General features: G+C 51.8%; 1 protein-coding gene across 1 annotated transcript; it reads left to right on the top strand.

Moving 5' to 3' along the window:
- The first annotated feature begins 3,203 nt into the window (after nt 1–3,203).
- On the top strand, nt 3,204–15,643 carry LOC104561147 (serine/threonine-protein kinase PDIK1L-like). The gene is made up of 5 exons (XM_061990361.1): nt 3,204–3,261; nt 5,462–6,099; nt 8,339–8,555; nt 10,838–11,090; nt 15,002–15,643. The coding sequence occupies exons 2-4, from the start codon at nt 5,545–5,547 to the stop codon at nt 11,071–11,073; spliced, it is 1,008 nt and encodes a 335-aa protein (XP_061846345.1). The 5' UTR covers nt 3,204–3,261; nt 5,462–5,544; the 3' UTR covers nt 11,074–11,090; nt 15,002–15,643.
- Nucleotides 15,644–16,365: the final 722 nt, after the last annotated feature.

Here is a 16,365-nt window from a genome sequence, read left to right as displayed (position 1 = left end):
AAGGGATTTCTTTTCTCAGCAGCAACTATATCTCTCCTCCTGCCCAGCCTCGCACCCTCTGCTCGCCCCATCATTCCCAGTGTGGGGCCCAGCATCCTCCCGGCAAGGAGCCTGGGCTGGTGCCCTCTAAACCACAATGCACCAAAAAAAAACCCCCAAAAGCCCCAAATCTCAGCATTTAGTGGTTTTGCAAATGAAAAACTGCTACATCACTGTCGTCTTTAGCACATAAAACCTCTGAGTCACTGGAGGAATGTGCAGCGCTTTTTAATAGAGTCCAAACCGTCCCAGCGGGCTCAGTGGTTAACATTCAGGGCTTTGGTTTATCTTATCTTTATTTATTTAGATTACTCCATTAAAATATTTCCCCCCCCAACACCCCAACGTGTGGGATGTTTGCAGGAGCAAAGTGGACTCTATGCTGGATGACGTGCATGTGAGGAAGGATGGACCAACCACAACACCGGCCCTCTTGATACTTGATTCATTTTTTTAACCCAAATTAAACCCAATTATTCTCCCTGATAGCAGGAGTGGGGTTATGGGTGCTGCCGGGTGGGGGGTGGGAAGGATGGGGTGGTTCCCTGATGAGGGATGGGGAAAGACTCAGCTCGGGGTGGATGTACAAGAAGTCTGGGAAAGACAGGGAAAAAAAAATACAGAAATACAGTGAGCAGATGGGTGGCTGGAAGGGGAGAGGAGGAGGGATGAGCCATGGGCTCCTTGCTGTGGGACATTACTGCTGTGATAATAAGGGAATAAAAATCCAGCGGAACCAATTAAAATCTTCCCGGATATGGAGTGGTACCTGACATCCCTGGGCTCATCCTCCCATAGCATCTCCATGTGGAATGTGTCCCCGGAGGGTGATTCCTGGGTCTGGCTTTTTGTTTTTAAGAAGCAAGGAAATCCCAGAATTGTGGGGGTTGGAAAGGACCTCTAGAGCTCATCCAGCCTAATCCTCTGCTAAAGCAGGTTCCCCTCGATCATAGAAATATTTCAGATTGATGCTGTGGGTTTATTTCATATCAGGAGCACTGGGGTTGTTATTAAATCAAATACTGGGGAGATGTGCTGGCCATGCAAGGTCAGCTGAGAGGGAAATCTCCCCACCCTTGCTAATTAATGCCAGGGGACCATGGTGCTCCAGTCCTTGGGGCTGCCATCCATCTGCAACCCCCAAGTCCCAGTTTCTGTGCCCAGGGATGACATTTAGGACCAAAGTGTTTTTTTATTTCATTGCAGCTCCTAATGCAAGTGCAACCAGGGAGGATATTCAAAGTGTTTTCTCACCAGAGGATCACATCTGTCTTTATTGTTGTGATGGAGATGATCCCAGCTGCCTCTTGCCTGTCTTTCTCCCCAGCCATGTAAGTGTTAAGGGGCTTATTTAGGACATTGCAGCTCAACTGCACAGCCCAAAGACACCTTTTAAAATTGTATTTTCATTTGGCAACATAGCCAGGAAGGGTTAAAGAGGAACAGGAAGAAAGCATGGGATGATTTGAAATGTCCCCACCGAGATATTTTCTCCTGCCAGCCAGACCAAATCCAGTCGCTCTGTATAAAGTATAAGCAAACGTCTCAATTTTCAGGTGAAAGCAGGTCATTAAAAACAGGTTTGTTTTATTAATTTCTGCAGGTGAGGTGAGGAAACCCCCATGCCTCATCTTGCACATGCCCATGATGAAATCCTGTCCTCCTCCTCCTTCTCCATACATTCCAAAGCCTGAGCTGAGGTTGAGAACAAGGGCAAATCCCCTTGGGGTTTGGGATGAGGGCACATCTCTCTGCATCTCCTTTCGAGGTGTTTGATGCCACTGTGTCTTGGGAGGCTGCATCACAACACTGATTTGGGAGTAGAACCCAGGCAGGCTGGTAGCCTCTGGTGTCTGCCAAAAAAGTTTCCAAAAACTTGTATTTAATGATTTTTTTTTTTAAATCATCATGACCAAATCAGTGTTCAGCCACTGCCCAGGCCAAGCCCATCAGCGACAGAGGTCACACCTCGGGGATTGACAGGTTGGAGAAGGGGAAGAAGCTGCTGCACAGAGGCAAAACTGCAGCAGCAGGAGGGAGTGAGAATGTGAGAACAACAGCTCCACAGACACCAAGGTCAGTGGAGAAGGAGGGAGAGGAGGTGCCTGGGCGCCAGAGCAGAGATTCCCCTGTGAGCTGTGGTGCAGCCCATGGTGAGGCAGCTGTGTCCCTGCAGCCATGGAGGCCACGGGGCAGCAGAGACCCACCTGAGCCCGGGGAGGACCTCACGCTGCAGCGGGTGGGTGCCCGAGGGAGGCTGAGACCCCGTGGGAAGCCCACGCTGGAGCAAGTTCCTGGCAGGACCTGGGAACCCCTGGAGAGAGGAGCCCAGGCTGGAGCAGGTTTGCTGTCAGGACTTGTGACCCTGTGGGGGACCCACGCTGGAGCAGCTCGTTCCTGAGGGACTGTTTCCCTGTGGATGAGACCCACGCTGGGGCAGTTTGTGAGGAACTGCAGCCTGTGGGAAGGACCCACGTGGAGAAGTTGATGGAGAACTATCTCCCGTGGGAGGGACCCCACAGTGTAGCAGTGGGAAGTGTGAGGAGGCCTTCCCCTGAGAGGAAGCAGCAGCAGAGACCATCTGTGATGGGCTGACCGTAACCCCCATTCCCCACCCCCCTGTGCTGCTGCTGCGGGGGACGGAGAGACCCGGGAGAGGAGGGGTGGGGGGAGGTGTGTTAAGATACAGGTTTAATGTCTCATTTCCCTGCCCTGTTTTGATTGTTCATTAATAAACTAACCCAATTCTCCCCAAGCTGAGTCTGTTTTGCCCGTGCTGGTAATGCTGAGCGATGTCCCTGTGCTTATCCCCACCCGTGAGCTATTTCTCTCGGCAGCTCAGCTGAGGCGGGGGCCGGGCAGCCCCAGCCTAACCTGACACAGCCACGACACACTCCCAGCACACAGCCCCAGCACACGCCGCGGCTGCGGGACGTTAGACCCGACGTTACACCGCAGAGGCTGCCGGGACTTGTAGTTCTCCCTCGCCGCCACCATCGCGCAGGCGCACAACTTCCCCGCTGGGGCTGTTGGAGCCGGTGAAGCCGAGGCGTTCGCCGGTTGGTCCGACGGCGCCCTCCCCCTCCCCACCGCTGCTCTGTGATTGGCTCTTCCGCGCCTCCTTCCTTCTGGTTGGCCGGCGTGCGGCCGGCGGGCAGGGCCGCGAGGCCGTGGCGGGAATTCCGGTGGCGGCGTTGCGGCCGAGAGCGAGCGGCGCCGGCGGTGAGCGGGGAGGGGGAAGGGCTGAGGCGAGCGCGGGCGGGAGCGGGGCGCAGGGGCTGGGCTCGAGTGGGCCCGGGGGGACGGTAGGGGCAGGGAGACAGCTGAAGGTGGGGGAAGGGGCTGAGCGGGGGAAGAGGGGTGGGGGGAGGGTGTGAGGTGGGACAGGGCCCTGGGACGGTCAAGGGGTCTCAGTTAAGACGCTGGGAAGGAGCGGGTCTGAGGGGATGATGGAGGCGGGGACGAGGCTGAATGTGGGGGCGGGGGCTGAGATGGCCAGAGTGTGTTAGTTAAGCTGCTGAGGTGGGTCTGAGGGAGTGAGGGACGTGAAGAGAGCGCTGAGAGTGAGGGAAGGGGCTGACGGGGTGGGGAAAGGTGTTGGAGGTCAGGCAGGGGCCTGAGGTGGGGAAGGGATCTTATGATGCTGGGAAGAGCTGGAATCTGAGGAGGTGGTTGGGAAGGGGGTAGGCGCTAGGGAAGTGGTTGGGCAAAGGGAGGGGGTTGGAGAAGCGGACAGAGGCTGAGGAGGTGGGGGAGGGAAGGAATCTTAAACAAGAAACAGAAAGAGCTGGGCCTGAGGAGATGGTAGGAAATAGCAGGGGTTGAGGGAAGGGGCTGTGGGTGAGAAAGGGATTGGGGTGACCAGGGAGGGACTGGAGTGGCCAGGGAGGGTCTCAGTTAACATGCTGAGAAAATGTGAGCCTGAGGGGATGATGGAGGTGTGGAGAGAGCTGAGAGTGAGGAAAGGGGCTGGAGTGGAAGAGGAAGCTGAAAAGGAGAAGGAGCTGGGGGTGAGGAAAGGGGTGAAAGTAGCCAGAGTTAAGATGTTGGGAAGAGGTGGGCCTGAGGGGCTGGGGAAGGGGGCAGGGACTAGGAGCCTGGGAAGGGTTTTGAGGTGGGGAAGGGAAAGAGTCTTAGGCAAGAAGCAGGAAGAGCTGGGCCTGAGCAGACGGTAGAAGGGAGCAGGGGGTGGGGAAAGGGGCTGAGAGGGTGAAGGAGATGAGGCTGGGGGGCATGGAAAGGGGTCTGAGGTCGAGCAGGGGCTCGAGGTGTTCTTAGTTAAGATGCCAGGAAGAGTTGGGCTTGAAAGGGTGGAGGGGATGGGCAAGGGAGAAAGGGCAAGGGTTAGAAAAGGGACAGGAGTGGGGGAGGTGGGCAAAGGGGCCCAGGGTGGGGAAGGGGTCACAGACAAGAAGTGAAGAAAAGCTGGGGTTGGTGAAGGTGGGGGAGGGTTGGGCAAAGAGGCTGAGGTGGGGAAGGAGCTAGAGCTGGGGGGAAAGGGTCTGAAGTGGGCAGGGGCTTGGGGAGGGGATGGGGAAGGGGGCTGAAGTAAGATGCTGAGAAGAGCTGGGCCTGAGGGGCTGATAGAAGCAAGGCAGGGGAGGAGTGGGGTAGGGAAGGGGACTGAGGTGAGGCAGGGGGCTGGACTGAGTGGAGATGGGGAAGGAGTGGGGCTGTTGTTATGCCATGGGGAAAGGCTGGGATAGGGTTTGGGGAAAGGTTGGGGTTTGGACTGTGGTGGGGGGCTGCTTTGGAGAGGAGTTATGGGGCTGGAGGGTGGTGAATAGGGTGGGAGGGGCCTGGGTGGAAAGATGAAATATTTGGGATAGGAGCAGAGCTGGAGGAGGGATGAAGCTGGTGTGGGCTGGAAGATGGGGCATTGGGCTGGGGAAGCTGGACTGGGGCTTTGGGAGGGGAGGAGAATTTGGGGATGAGTATCAGGGTGGAAAACTGGTAGTGGAAGTGCCAGTGGTGGAGGGAAAGCCAGAGTGAAAGATTTAGTGCCAGCTTGGCACTTCTGGCTAACTTTATTTCTTTTAAAAGTCAATTCTTGGTGCAAGTAAGTTCAGCTCTTACCCAGGAGGTCTCATCTTCCCTTTCCTGCCCTGAGGAGGAAACGTGCCTCCAGAGTTCTTTTTCTTTCTCCCCAACCTCCATCCACTGGGGACGAATCGATGCCGCTTCCCAGGCGCTGGGACCCCACTGTGCGCTCAGGAGCGCGCTTGATAATGTCTCAGGGTTACCATGGATATTGGCTTTCTCTTAACCCCCCTGTTTTAGCTGCCAGGCCCCATGCAGCTGCATCCCACGCTGCTGCACGTACCGCTAAAACTGAGACCCGTCTGAAGCACTTGCAATCGATCGCCGGTAAATGGCTTTGTTTGGGGCAGGTTTAAACTGCTTCTCCCCTTTTCTCTTCCAGTGTTTCACTGCAGAGGGGTGACTGCTTGCCATGAGTTCACGTGTTTCCCTCTGATCCGCTGTTTGCCGGCCTTGGAGCGGGAGATGGCTACGGAAGCCAAGGAAGCCAAGTACAGCATCGTCAGAGAAGTGGGCCGAGGGAGCTACGGGGTGGTTTACGAGGCCATCGTTAACCAAACCGGCGGCAAAGTGGCTGTGAAAAGGATGCATTGCAACGTGCCTGAAAACGTGGAGCTGGCCCTGCAAGAGTTCTGGGCCTTGCAGAGCATCCAGAGGCAGCACGAGAACGTGATCCAGTTGGAGGAGTGCATCCTGCAGAATGGCCGAGTCTTCCAGCCCATTAGCCATCGCTACAGGAAGTCAGACAGCCACTTGCTGCTCATCGAGACCTGCCTGAAGGGGCGGAGGTGCATGGATCCCAAAGCAGCCTGCTACCTCTGGTTTGTGATGGAGTTCTGTGACGGGGGTAACATGAATGAGTACCTGCTGTCCCGCAGCCCCGACGCTCAGCTGAACAACAGCTTCATGCGGCAGCTCAGCAGCGCCGTGGCTTTCCTGCACAGAAACCAGATCGTGCACAGAGACCTCAAATCTGACAACATTTTGATTTCTCATCAACGAGGAAGTCCCATAGTAAAGGTAAGGGAATGTAACTCTGCTGCAATGAGTATGGGAGCAACATCCTTACGAACCAAGTGCTTTGGCTTTTGCTAAGTCTTAGAATCACGGAATCGTTCTGGTTGGAAAAGACCTTGAAGATCCTTGAGTCCAACCCCTCCCCTCACAGTGCCAAGCCCACCATTAACCTGTGTCCCTCAGCACCTCAGCTACACAGCTCTGCAATAGCTCCAGGAATGGGGACTCCACCAGCTCCCTGGGCAGCCTGGGACAGGGGCTGACAACCCTTTCAGGGAAAAAGCCCTTCCTCAGCTCCAACCTAAACCTCCCCTGAGGCAACTCAAGGCTGCTTCTTATTGTCCTATCATTCACTAGTGGGGAGACCAACCCCCACCTCACCACACCTTCCTGTCAGGGGGTTGCAGACAGTGATGAAGTCTCCCCTCAGGCTCCTGTTGTCCAGGCTGAACACCGCCAGGGCCCTCAGCCCCTCCCCAGCACACTTGTGCTCCAGCCCCTTCCCCAGCTCCGCTGCCCGGCTCTGGACACGCTGCGGCCCCTCAGTGTCCCTCTGGCAGTGAGGGGCCCAACACTGAACACAGCACTCGAGCTGCGGCCTCACCAGGGCCCAGCACAGGGGACGGCCACTGCCCTGGGCCTGCTGCCACACCACTGCTGATACAAGCCAGGTGCCACTGGCCTTCTTGCCCACCTGGGCACGCTGCTGCCTCATCTTCAGCTGCTGGCACCAACCCCCCCAGGCCCTTTCCCTGCGGGCAGCTTTCCAGCCCCTCTGCCCCAGCCTGGAGCGTTGCCTGGGGTTGCTGTGGCACAAGGGCAGGAGCCGGCCCTTTGCCTTGTTAAGCCTCATCCCATTGCCCTTGGACAGTTTTGTGATGTTTGCAGTAAGTGCTCTCAGAACATCTGCTAGCAGTTAAGGGCTTGTTTTTAGATGTCTTGGAAGGAAGCGCAGGTCATTATGGTGTGTTTCAGTAATGTGGTTCATTGACTTATCCTGTTGAGCAGTATTGAACTTCTACACATCAGACAGAGATCACCATCCATCAAAGATGAAGTAGTATTTCCTGTGCCCTTAAATTTAAGAACAAACTTCCCTGTTACAACAGATACCACTTCCAATATTGCTGCCTCAAGCATATATTGACATTTGAGGCAGGTGAGGAACATCTTTGTGCTTCAATGTTGAAGCCCTGATTGAGATTAAGGCTCTCTGCTGCTTTTCTTAGTGCACCAGGCCAAAGGGCTCTATACAGCTGCTTTTCAGAGAGCTGGAAAACCATCTTGGCTACCAAGATGCTGAGAGGACTGGGACATATGAAGAGGAAAGGCTGTGGGACCTGGGGCTGTTCAGCCTGGAGAAGAGAAGGCTGAGGGAGGATCTTGTCATCATAAATAAAAAGAGCAGGTGTCAAGAGGAGGGAGCAAATCTTTTTTCTGTAGTGGCCAGTGCCAGGACAAGGGGTAACAGGCACAAGCTGGAACCCAGCAAGTGCCACTGGCACAGGAGGAGAAACTTGTTTGGTGTTGAGGTGAAGGAGCCCTGGCCCAGGCTGCCCAGGGAGGGTGTGGAGGCTCATTCTCGGGAGGTTTCCAAACTCACCTGGACACGTTCCTGTGCCCCCTGATAGAGGGGAAGCTGCTTGAGCAGGGGCTTGTGCTGGATGGGCTCTGCAGGGCCCTGTCAACCCCCACCATTTGGGGATTCTGTGAAAAGCCCCTGCACTTTCAGTCTGCAGAGTTCCCATAGTTAGACACGAAAAAAAATAGGTCAGCGCATGCAGATAATTCATGACCGTTCAGATCAATAGTGGTATTTGTACTTGGACCTGTAGAGCTATCAGAGGATGCTTAAATCGTTGTCATCTTCATCACTGGGGATAATAACAGCAGCACAAGTGCCGCAGTGCGCTCGCTGTGAGCGGTGAGAGCCACTCCTCTCTCGCAAGAGGTGTTGATCGAGGTATGTTTATGCCCCATTAAATGTCATCGGAATGAACATCACAGAAAGAGAACGCTCAGGTACCTGTTTTGCCCGTCTTTGGAAGGGGAACAAACAGCAGCAAAGGATGTTGGGGATTGTGTGGCTGTCAGGGGAAAATCTTCTCGTCGTTTCACCAGAGTTGCCAGCCGGTGAGTGTCGGTGTTGCTGTGAGGGGAACACACCCAGCTGCTGTTTGGGAACGTGCTTATAAACTCAGTGTCTCTGAACTAACCATTTCTCTTTGCTTCTTAATTGCAGGTGGCAGATTTTGGCCTCAGCAAGGTTTGCCAGGGGAAAGGGAACGTGAACCAGCATCGCTTCTCCTCTGCATGTGGGTCCAACTTCTACATGGCTCCGGAAGTGTGGGAAGGTCACTACACGGCCAAGGCCGATATATTTGCCCTCGGCATCATTTTCTGGGCCATGGTGGAGAGAATCACCTTCCGAGATGGGGACACAGAGAAGGAATTGCTTGGTGAGGACCAGAGCAGTACTGTCCTGCTGTCATGGGCATCCTGGATCTGTAGGGATCCTTGGAGGGATGTTCTCCCAAGCCCTGTTACAAATGCTGTGGCATATATGCTTTGCTTGTGGCTTTTTCTAGGAATTTGTAGGCCCCAAAGTTGGGGTATTTTTTTTGAAGGGGTTAGGTTTTTGTTTTTAAGAGAACTGCAAAGAAATCTCTTTTTCTTCAGCATGTGCTACTTCTCATGCAGTCTCTTTGTCTTGAAGACCTGTCACTAAGGCAGAGGGGATGCTTTTTATATTGCCAAATCATCATTTTGTTTGGAAGTTCACTCTTTCGGCCAGATTTTTCAAAGATGTTCTGGGGGATTTAAAGGTCGTGGGGAAGACAGCTGGTCTCAGGCCTTCCTTACCCTAAGGAACACTCCTCAAAACCAGATCTGCCCCTTGTTCTTGCTAAAAATTGTCAGAGCAAAAAAACCTCCCATAACTGTTGGTGAGGCATCTGCCTTGCAGTGAGACTCTTGGTGGAGGATTTATTATCTCTGTCCTTCCATTTGCTCAGAAATGCTTTTAGTGCTCTTGAGACCAAAGCCTTTGTGGAGTTGGGCTCCGGGGTTCTCTTCTGTCCTTGCCTTGGCCCAACCAAGGGATGGGATCGCTTGGAGTGCCCACAGGAACGTGCCAAGGAGCCCAAAATGGAACTGGCAAAAGGCTGCTGAGATAAGCTTCACTGCTGTCTGGCTGAGTTTCCTTCCAGTTTAGTGATGCAAAACCTGTGGGGGATGACTGCATGGTCTGCTCTCTCCCTCCCTCCCCCTCCTCCTCCTTCCTCTAAACCTCCCCCTACACACACGCTTGAAATCCTTTGTACTAAATGATTTCAGAGAAGTATATTGCAGTGGAAAATCCATCTCCAGAGGAGAGAATGCCAGTCAGGCACATTAGCATAAGAATTGAAGACATCTACCCAGGCTCAGAGCTCGTGGTTTACCTGTCTGCCTGTCTTTTAAATGCTAAAATCCTTCAAAGTAATTTCGATGGAAGAACTTTTATTGTGCTACCTCTTTAATTATCTTTTTTTTCCTCTTGTCTTCCAAGCAGGCTTGGTTCTAATTCTATTACTTACTACCTTTTTTTGCTTTTAAATGCCAAACATTGAGAAATGTTGTAGTTGCTGCCTACAGAAAACAAGCAAATGGCTGCAGCTGAGACCAAAGCTTGAACAGATTTCATTAAAATAGCCACCAGCCAACTTGAGATAAGGAGTTTGCAAGGCCAACCTTTTCCAGGCACAGACAGGCTGCTGCCTTTGAAACATGGATTCTTTGCTTGGTGCAGGAGCAGAACAGCTTGAGTGAGCAAAGCTGGTTTTACCCTTTTGGAAGGCAGTTAATCATTTTCAATAACCGGTGAAATTATTTAGATTACCAGGAGCAAATTTACATTTCCCTCCCTTAATCTTGCTGAGTAGAAGTTGGCTAAACAGTAAATGGCATGTGCTGTCGTGTGGATTGAAAATTGTTTGACTAACTGAGCAAATCAGTTTTGGGTTTAACTCTTTCAAGTCACTCAAGCATAGAGTCACAGAATCCCCAAATGGTTGGCAGGGCCTTGCAGAGCTCATCCAGCCCAAGCCCCTGCTCAAGCAGGTGCCCCTCCATCAGGGGGCACAGGAACATGCCCAGGGGGCTTTGGAAACCTCCTGAGAAGGAGCCTCCACACCCTCTCTGGGCAGCCTGGGCCAGGGCTCCCTCACCTCCACACCAAACAAGTTTCTCCTCCTGTGCCAGTGGCACTTGCTGGGTTCCAGCTTGTGCCCATTACCCCTTGTCCTGGCACTGGCCACCACACAACAAACACTGGCCCCATCCTCTCCACACCCTCCCTTTAGGTACTTAAAAGTGTTAATGAGGTCTCTCTCCTAGAGGTTTCCAGCCTGCCAGGTAGGGGAAAGGGAGTTAAATGGAGGACATTCACATCAGTTGCCCCTTTTCTCTGCAGATGGTCCATGTAACCACTTGCTGAGCCCCCTGTGCCTAAGCCTCTCCCTCCATTCCATGTGTGGTTGCACACACGGCCTTGTGCAATACCTCGATGATCATTTGGAGGTAAAACCCTGCTGATAACAACCTCTCCCCATATTTGACTTGGCTCTCACTTCTTAATAAGTGATCTTTCTGGTAACCTTACAGATGTTTTGTTTTTCAGCTTGCCTCTCTCTACTGCCCATGACAGCCTGTGGCACAGACTTTCAACAGTCTAACTTGACTCCTTCTCCTCTCTGTTCAGGAACTTACATCTGCCAAGGCAAGGACCTTATTCCCCTTGGAGAAGCCTTGCTGGAGAATCCCAACATGAAACTCCAAATTCCCCTGAAGAACAAGAAGGCCATGCCAGATGATCTCTGCAAGCTCCTGCATGACATGCTGGCTTTTAACCCCAAGGAAAGACTGGATGCCTTCCAGCTAGAAGTTCGGATCAGGCAAATCTCCTACGGCAAAAAGCGTCAACGCTCCGTCTCATAGAGAGGAAGGACATTCAGGTGAGTGCCCCAGACAAAACAGGGCAGAGCCTGGCAGAGCTTACAGGGGATTTTTCTGTAACTGACCTCCAGGCCAAAGCCCTCTGAAATCAAATGTGACCTCTAGCAGTTCCAAAAATACAGCGATAGAGAGGTGCAGTCAAATTAGAAGAAGAAGAAGCCTTCCATAAACATTTGGGAAGTGGAATTTGGTCAAAGTATGTCTAAGAAAGAAACTTTTTCTTCCATGATGGGGTTTGTTTGGGGAATTGCCTCTCCTTTGCCCTAAACCTTCTCTATTTCCACAATTTCTGCCAGGGGGTTGGACTAGATGATCTCTAAAGGTCCCTTCCAACCCCTACCATTCTATGATTTACCCCTGCTTGTTTGTTGCTTTGACAATGTATTTGCCAGCTAAATTCAAGCTGAAGTGGCAAAGGCACTGTATATTTTCAGGAGTGCACCTTAAAAGCAGTATTCAGGCATGATAGTAACTGTCAGATTAAAGACAGATTATTTTTGACTTTAATTAAAGTGCTGTTAGTGCTCGGAGGGTATCAGAGCTGGGTGCATCAGATGAGAGAGGAGCTTCCTGTCCTGACCTGTTCAACATGTAAAGGCCTTGAGGAATGGCTTGGCAAAGGCTGGGCTGGAAGTCTGGCGGTCTTGCTGAGTCCTGCAGTGAGGCTGTTGTTTTTATGGATCCCCTCTGAACAAAAACCAATGATCCTTGTGAGTTGTCAGTGGCCTCTCTGGTATCTGCCCCAATGGCAGTTTGAAGGTCCAATACAATATTCAAGGTCTGTCAGGCTCCCTGTCCTTCAGCAGAAAACACCAAAGGGAGCTTCCAGGATGTTTCAGTCCTGTCTTCTGCTATTGTGGGCTTCATCTCCTAGAGTTTGTTTGGTAAATGCATCCTAGAAATGAAAGTGTTTGTGTCTGGTGCTGTCGCTAAGGCAGATCATCTGTCTGTCCTCAGAGCTAAGGACGCTGTCCTTTGCAACGCAAGGCATTTCTGATCAGTTTAATGCTGATCTTGTGACAGACTTGTCCTTTACTTCCCCTTTACTTTAAGATGCTTACTTAAGACATTCTTCTCCTTCCCAGCTGTTTGCCCTTTCTTAGCTCTTTTACAGAGGACAGTTGTACCCTGAGAGTTTTTTCCTGCCTGAGGTCGCTCAGTTGGTTCCATCAACATTGACTCGATGTACAAACCATTTCTAGATGAGTCTCTTCAGGTCTTTGTAGAGCACTGACATTTACTGTCTGCTCTGGAAATATTCCTCCTTATGTACTCCAGGATCATATGTCTCTCATATCTGTGTCCCTTAGTCCTCTCATCATTACTCTGTATCCTAAAGCCCTTTTTGAGTTGCTCCAAATCAACTGCCTCCTGGATCACAGCAGTTCCTGTTGCTCACAGACGCATCACCTTGTGTGTTCTGTTCCCCAGTTTCATTCCCTGTCAGTCACAAGAAACAGTGAAGGGCCTTGAACGTCTCCTCATCCTTTTTTACCCCTGTAATGCCTCCAGCTTTCTGTTGCTGGCACTCTGCTCCTTGTGCCAAGGCTCTGAGGGAGATGAGTAATTAAACAAGTCTGTTGCTGGTGCCAATCTTGATAAAATTCTACTCCAGCCTCTTTGTTTCCAAATTACCCCTTTCAGTTTTCCCTTGGGATGAGTTAACTGTTTTACATCTTCCTTTTGACTAATCCCAGTCTTCTCCTGTCTTAATTCCTTCAGGGGTGGTACCTCATCAAACGCTTCACTGATAAGACCAACACAACTTTTCATCTAAAATGAAAAAAATCAGTTTTATTGCTGAAAATGACCCGATTAGTCAAGAGCTGCAGTTCTGGGGACCCTCCTGAACCAGGTGTACTGCAGTAACAGCAGTGCACGCATTGGCAGGCCAGCCTGGCGTGAGTCACTTGCTATGGAGGAATAACCAAGGATAAAGAGGGGGGAAAAAAGGGCTCTTACCACACAGTGGCAATCCTACTACTTTTCATTATTAAACCATCACGGTAAATAGGTTTTTGCAGCCTTTAGGTTCAGAAGAAAAATCCTGAGATGTGTCCCTGCAAACCATCTGCCTCAATCCCTTTGATTTATTTGTCTTTTCTGTTGGGTGGGATCGCAGCTGCATCCCTGCAGCACTTGTGGCATGGAGTCAGAGTCATAGAATTGCTTTGATTGCAAAAGACCTTGAAGAGTCCACCCCCTCCCCTCACCCTGCCAAGCCCACCACTGACCCATGTCCCTCAGCACCTCAGCTACACGGCTCTGCAATAGCTCCAGGGATGGGAACTCCACCAGCTCCCTGGGCAGCCTGGGACACGGGCTGACAACCCTTCCAGGGAAAAAGTTCTTCCTCAGCTCCAATCTAAACCTCTCCTAGCACAACTTGAGCCTGTTTCCTCTTGTCCTGTCATTCATTCCTGGGAAGAAGAGAGACTGACCCTCATCTCGCTACAACCTCCTGTCAGGGAGTTATAGAGAGTGATCATGTCTCCTCTCAGCCTCATCTCTAACTTCTTCAATCTACAGCCAGGAGCAGTGCAGCAGTGGGGAAGGAGTGCCAGCAATGCTGAATCTGGAGGCTTTGGGGAGAGATTCTCCAATAGCAACTTCAAATCCAATAGGAGAGACTTGATTTTCCATAATGCCTTGTCATCAGGGGGGGTTAGCCAAACCCTACATCTCCCTTGGAACAACATGAAAAACATCTAAATGGAGTTTCTTTCACCAATTTAAAAGCAAGGCAAAGGATTTAACCTGTGATTTAGGAAATCCCCATGTTAAATGTTGCTTAGAATTGAGGTTTTGCTGACAGACACCTGCCAGCGCCTGCCCCATGCTCCTCCCTAAGCATGTAGATCATGAGTTGAGTTGGAGGCCTGTGGCCAGTGGAGTTCCACAGGGGTCGGTTCTGGGGCCAGTCTTGTTCAACATCTTCATCAATAACCAATGAATGAAGGGACAGAGGGACCTTCAGCATGTTCCCTGATGGCACCAAACTGGGAGGACTGGCTGATTCACCAGAGGCTGTGCTGCCATTCAGCCAGACCTGGACAGGCTGAGAGTGGGGCAGAGAGGAACCTTCTGAGGTTCAGCAAGGACAAGTGCAGAGTTCTGCATGTGGGGAGGAACAAGCCCCTTCACCAGGACAGGCTGGGGGTGACCTGCTGGAGAGCAGCTCTGCAGAGAGAGACCTGGGAGTGCTGGTGGGCAGCAAATAAACATGAGCAGCAATGTGCCCTCGTGGGCAAGATGGCCAATGGCATCCTGGGGGGGCACGAAGATAGTGTAGGCAGCAGGTCAAGGGAGGTTCTCCTCCTGCTTCCCCTCTCCTCTGCCCTGATGAGGCCTCATCTGGAGTTCTGTGTCCAGTTCTGGGCTCCTCAGCTCAAGAGAGACAGGGAACTGCTGGAGAGAGGCCAGTGCAGGGCTACCAAGATGCTGAGGGGACCGGAACATCTTCCTTAAGAAGAAAGACTGTGAGACCTGTGGCTGTTTAGAGAAGTGAAGACTGAGGAGGGATCTCATCAACACTTAAAGGCACCTTAAGGACAAGTATGGAGAGGATGGAGCCAGTGTTTGTTGTGTGGTGGCCAGTGGCAGAACAAGGGGTAACGGCACAGGAGGAGAAACTTGTTTGGTGTTGAGGTGAGGGAGCCCTGGCCCAGGCTGCCCAGGGAGGGTGTGGAGGCTCCTTCTCGGGAGGTTCCAAACCCACCTGGACAGGTTCCTGTGCCCCCTGATGGAGGGGACCCTGCTTGAGCAGGGGCTTGGAGTGGATGAGCTCTGCCAACCCCTCCCACCATTTGGAGATTCTTTGATGTTCCTGAGGCAGAGCAGTGGGCCAGGAGACCTTTGTTTTGGGCCAAGAAGTATTTTATTTTGCACCTCTGGCACGTTTCCCTTGCAGGTGCCCTGCTGTGATCCAGAGGCCTCAGAGACTGGAACCAACTCCCCCTTCCTTTGGATCAGCGGGTCCACCAGGAGAGCGTCGCAGCTTCCAGTTCTCCCTGAACGGTTATATTTAACAGACAATACCTTTTATTTATTTGTACAGTAATTTTCAGAACTACAAAAAAGAATATTTTTATGCAAACCTTGGTTATTTTTATCTTTGCAGTGTTTTCATGTAGTGAGTAGCACAGTTGGGACCTCAGCTGAGGTGACCTCTGCCGTGTGGCCACACTCGGCCCCGTTGCAGAGGAGTGTCTGAACTTGCTGTTTTTAAAGCGCCCTCGGTCCATGCTGTGGACATCTCCGCTTGGGGATGGGTTTCTTTGCCTTGTGACATGTTGAATCTGCCTTCCCCACCCCGTCTCCTTGGCGAGGAAGTTGTCTTTAAGGAGGTGTCATTGGAACTGTTTTGTGTGTGTAGTTCGCTTGGACCACGTCACAGAGTGATGTTTGCTGAATGAGCTGACAAAGCGGTCTCTGCTCTGAAAAGCTCCTGAGCAGAAACAAGGAAAGATGTATTTTCTTCACAGTGTCTTTTTGAATATTCTTGCTTAGATTAACTAAAATGCTTTCTTAAAATAAATACAAAGAATGTTAAAGATGCCAACTCTTGATTAGAACGTCTGCGTCACTAACACTTAAAGGAGCTGAGGGAATCGTGCTTCCTGCTGGGTGAGCTGCTTGCACCAGCTGTTTGCACGAGGGGAAGGGAAGGGGCTGAGCTGGAAGCTCGGCAGGTAAATGGGGAGTCTCATTTGTGCCCTGTTTGAAAAATACCAGAATATGTCAGTCAGCTCCTGCTGATCTTCACTTTGCTTATGGAGCTGGGAGCTCCTGGCACAGGTTTCAATGCTATTGTGGGGAGTGTCCTCCAGGGACAGCTTCCTTTGATGGGAGAAGAGGAAACTGATGGAAGAAAGATGTCATGGTGAGGCCCTCTATGCCACCCAGTTCATATATTTCCATTACCTTACCTATGTCCAGTTCTGGGCTCCCCAGTTCCAGAGAGATGGGGAACTGCTGGAGAGAGGCCAGTGCAGGGCTACCAAGGTGCTGAGGGGACTGGAACATCTCAGTGAGGAGGAAGGGCTGCAGGACCTGGGGCTGTTCAGCCTGGAGAAGAGAAGGCTGAGGGTGACCTCATCAGTGCTGAGAAATCCCTAAAGGGCTCACCCTTTAGAGGATGGGGCCAGTGTTTGTTGTGTGGTGGCCAGTGCCAGGACAGGGGGTAACAGGCACAAGCTGGAACCCAGCAAGTGCCAGTGGCACAGGAGGAGAAACTTGTTTGGTGCTGAGGTGAGGGAGCCCTGACCCAGGCTG

This window comes from Colius striatus, chromosome 2 (genome assembly GCF_028858725.1).
Source record: "Colius striatus isolate bColStr4 chromosome 2, bColStr4.1.hap1, whole genome shotgun sequence".
Lineage (NCBI taxonomy): Eukaryota > Metazoa > Chordata > Aves > Coliiformes > Coliidae > Colius > Colius striatus.
This window is presented reverse-complemented; position numbering and strand designations above follow the sequence as displayed.